The following is a 3,431-nucleotide window of genomic DNA, read 5'->3' on the forward strand; positions in this document are numbered from 1 at the left end:
ACAACCGATGCCGGTGTGTTTACGTCCCCATAACTTAATGGTTCGGCTAAAGAGACCGATAGAATAAGTACTAGGCTTACAAAGAATAAGTCCTGGGGTCGATTAGCTCGACTAAAAGGTGGTGCTCCAGCATGGCCACAGTCAAATGACTGAAACAAGTAAAAGAGTAAAAGAGTATATGGTCAAGATATCAACAGTATATTAATTCCAATATTAAGAAGGTTTAATTTGCACACTTAAGTTTTGTTGTACTTCTTGATTTGGAATATTACACTTGTTTAAACAATTCTGACTAGCATTTCAAAATAAACTACAAACGCTGTTTATATCTTTCTTTAAAGCAATTTCTTGTTGTAGTTAAAATATATATTAATTTAACATTTACTATACCTGAGATGATCCAATTGTTTGACTAGACTTTCTCTTTCTATTGCTATTCCTTCAGTTAGCTTCAATGCTATTCTGTATTAAAAAAGAAAAAAAAAATATATATAGTTACAATATTTCCATCATCAAAGTTTTAAAATGTCATTTTATGTTTTGCATAGAGTAGAGCAATGTGGAGAATTAAGCTTAAAATCTGTAAAAATCACTGTATAAAGTGTTATTGAAACTTCTTAAATCATTAAAATAAAGAAACAAAAATTAAAACATTGCAGCTTATTGTACACTCGAAAATTTTTTAAGATAATTACTATACAAGACTTGGATGTGGTACTGAAGAAAGAGCAAGAATTCCTGAAATGTGCATATACACCTATTGCCTATCTATAGGTGCAGATGTAGTTGTGTAGTAAGAATCTTGCTTCCCAACCATATGGTTCCAGGTTCAGTTCCACCGTGTGGCACCTTGGAAAAGTGTCTTTGACTATAGTTTCAAGCCAATCAAAGCCTTGTGGGTGGATTTGTTAAACAAAATCTGATGGAAGCCTGTCGTCTATATGCATGTGTGATGTGTGTGTGTGTCTTCACGTCTGTGTTTGTCCCCCTCCACCACTTGACAACTGGTGTTGGTGTGTTTACATCCCCATAACTTAGCAGTTCAGCAAAAGAATAAGTACCAGGCTAATAAAAAACAAAATAAAAAGTAAATAATGGGGTTGATTCCCTAAGGTTAAATGGAATCAAGATGGCAATCTTCATAAGAGAAGCTCTTCACCAAAAAGTTGCAACTAGTGAGTCAAAATTGCTAGCTGTCCAAAGAATAGAACAGTCAACAATCAATAAAAGTATTTGATTCCAGAAAGGAGCACGGTTTTGCCATTGAAGTCTCAGGAGGAACTAGATAAAGTACTTTTCATTAACAATTCATCATCATCATCGTTTAACGTCCGCCTTTCATGCTAGCATGGGTTGGACGATTTGACTGAGGACTGGCAAACCAGAAGGCTGCACCAGGCTCCAATCTGATCTGGCAGAGTTTCTACAGCTGGATATCCTTCCTAACGCCAACCACTCCGAGAGTGTAGTGGAAAATAAACTGACATGACACAGTCTAATGACAAAAAGAAATAACTATAGAAATATCAATAAATAGCTTAACATGATAGTCACTATACACACTAGTATATAGTCATGGCCAAAAGTTTGGAACATAGGTCCAAAAATTAGAATTTTTATATTAAATGTCTAAATTTATACATTGTATACATTTGAAGTGACTTGTACTTGGGCATAACAATCTTAATTTTTAAAAAAATGTTCCAAACTTTTGGCCACAACTGTATGGATGTAACATTAAGTCTTTGAGAAGAAATGGAATAAATTTATATGTTATGAAAATAAAGAATTGGTAAACTTACTTTGATCTTTCCCTTTTTTCATCCTTTTGCTGTTGGTGTAGTTGTTGAATATAGCTGCTTTGTTCTTCTATACATTCTTGGGACTGCTTTAACCTGTACAGCAATTCATCTCTGTCCTTTTAAGAACCAGAATAATAAATCGTTAATAAGGTCATTTCAGATTTAATGTTTTTTATTACGATTGTAACTAGCAATAACAATTTCTAATGATTGCACAGGGATTTTGTAAGCAGTGCAGTTTCTTATTTCTTTATTGCCCACAAGGGGCTAAACTTCGAGGGGACAAACAAGGACAGACAAAGGGATTAAGTCGATTACATCGACCCCAGTGCATAACTGGTACTTAATTTATCGACACCGAAAGGATGAAAGGCCAAGTTGAACTCAGCGGAATTTGAACTCAGAATGTAACGGCAGACGAAATACCGGTAAGCATTTCGCCCGGCGTGCTAACGTTTCTGCCAGCTCGCCGCCTTTGAAAAAGACTCTCGACCGGATGGGGCCCCGGGACGATGGGATCCTGGGGCCGCAATGTGCGTTCAAGGTGTCGATGTTCACTGAGTCCTGCAATTCACGTCAGTTCATGTGGATAGCCACGCTCTTCATCGACTGACAAGCCGAGTGATCTCCCGTCCAATAAGCAGTAAGCAATGCAGTTTCTGTTGACCAAATCCACTCAAGGTTTTGGCATGAGACTATAGGAGAAAATATTTGCCTATGGTACCATGTACCATGCAATCAGACTGAACTCAGAACCACATGGTTCTTAACCAGAGACAAATAAAATGTAATGTCAGTTCTCATAGAATTTCAACTCAGAGTGAAAAAAATATGTAAAAGAGTAAATTATCCTAAGCCAAAAATATACATAGCTCCGTACTACTCTGTTGAGGTCTAACAAACCAAAATAGATGTCCATATTTGTATCTTGACTGCAAGAATCAAACTGTCCTTTGGTTAAACATGTAAATTAACTAACAAAATTTATTCCTAATTTCTTTAAATTAATACACCTTTCTCCTTGGAAGTCATTAACAACTACAATAAGTAATTCCCCCCCACCACACACACACACATTCCTGTTCTCAGAGAAGTATTTTAATAAATTAAGAATTTATCATGTATGGAATTCCATAGAGTTCCAAAAAAGGAAGCCATGATTACTATTGTAAGGTTAGCAAAGTCAATTCTCATGTTATCAGAGTAAATGGATTTAAAGCATTGTTGTGTATATTTAATAGCCACCTTTATATATATATATTTACAGAGAAACAGACATACAGACAGAGACAGAGAAAGGGAGAGATGTAAATATGTATATATGAATCCATGTACACACACACACACACACACACAATAACTGTATTCCTTTCAAATAAGTTTCATGCCACAGCAATCATCAGGTGAGAACTTACCTGATAATCACAGTAGTGTGAAACTAAGTTGCAAGAAAGAAATCTAGTTTAAAAAAAACCATATACACTACACCAAGTATTGAGTATTCTCTTCTTCAGTAGCTTTTGAAAACACACACACACACACATACATATATATATTCAATCCTACACATAAATACATACATACATATATATATATATATATATATATATATATATATATATATATATA

General features: G+C 35.0%; 1 protein-coding gene across 3 annotated transcripts in view; it reads right to left on the minus strand.

Annotated features, from left to right (window-relative positions):
* LOC106869750 (EF-hand calcium-binding domain-containing protein 4B) overlaps window positions 1-3,431 on the minus strand; it is a 113,286-nt gene that overhangs the window by 41,316 nt on the left and 68,539 nt on the right. For all 3 annotated transcript variants that reach the window (XM_014915613.2, XM_014915614.2, XM_014915615.2), the window contains exons 8-9: window positions 1,803-1,918; window positions 391-462 (exon numbers count right to left, since the gene is read on the minus strand). In XM_014915613.2, the coding sequence (XP_014771099.1) occupies window positions 391-462; window positions 1,803-1,918 (188 nt within the window). The remainder of the gene's footprint in view (window positions 1-390; window positions 463-1,802; window positions 1,919-3,431) is intronic.

The sequence above is a fragment of the Octopus bimaculoides genome, chromosome 7, assembly GCF_001194135.2.
Source record: "Octopus bimaculoides isolate UCB-OBI-ISO-001 chromosome 7, ASM119413v2, whole genome shotgun sequence".
Lineage (NCBI taxonomy): Eukaryota > Metazoa > Mollusca > Cephalopoda > Octopoda > Octopodidae > Octopus > Octopus bimaculoides.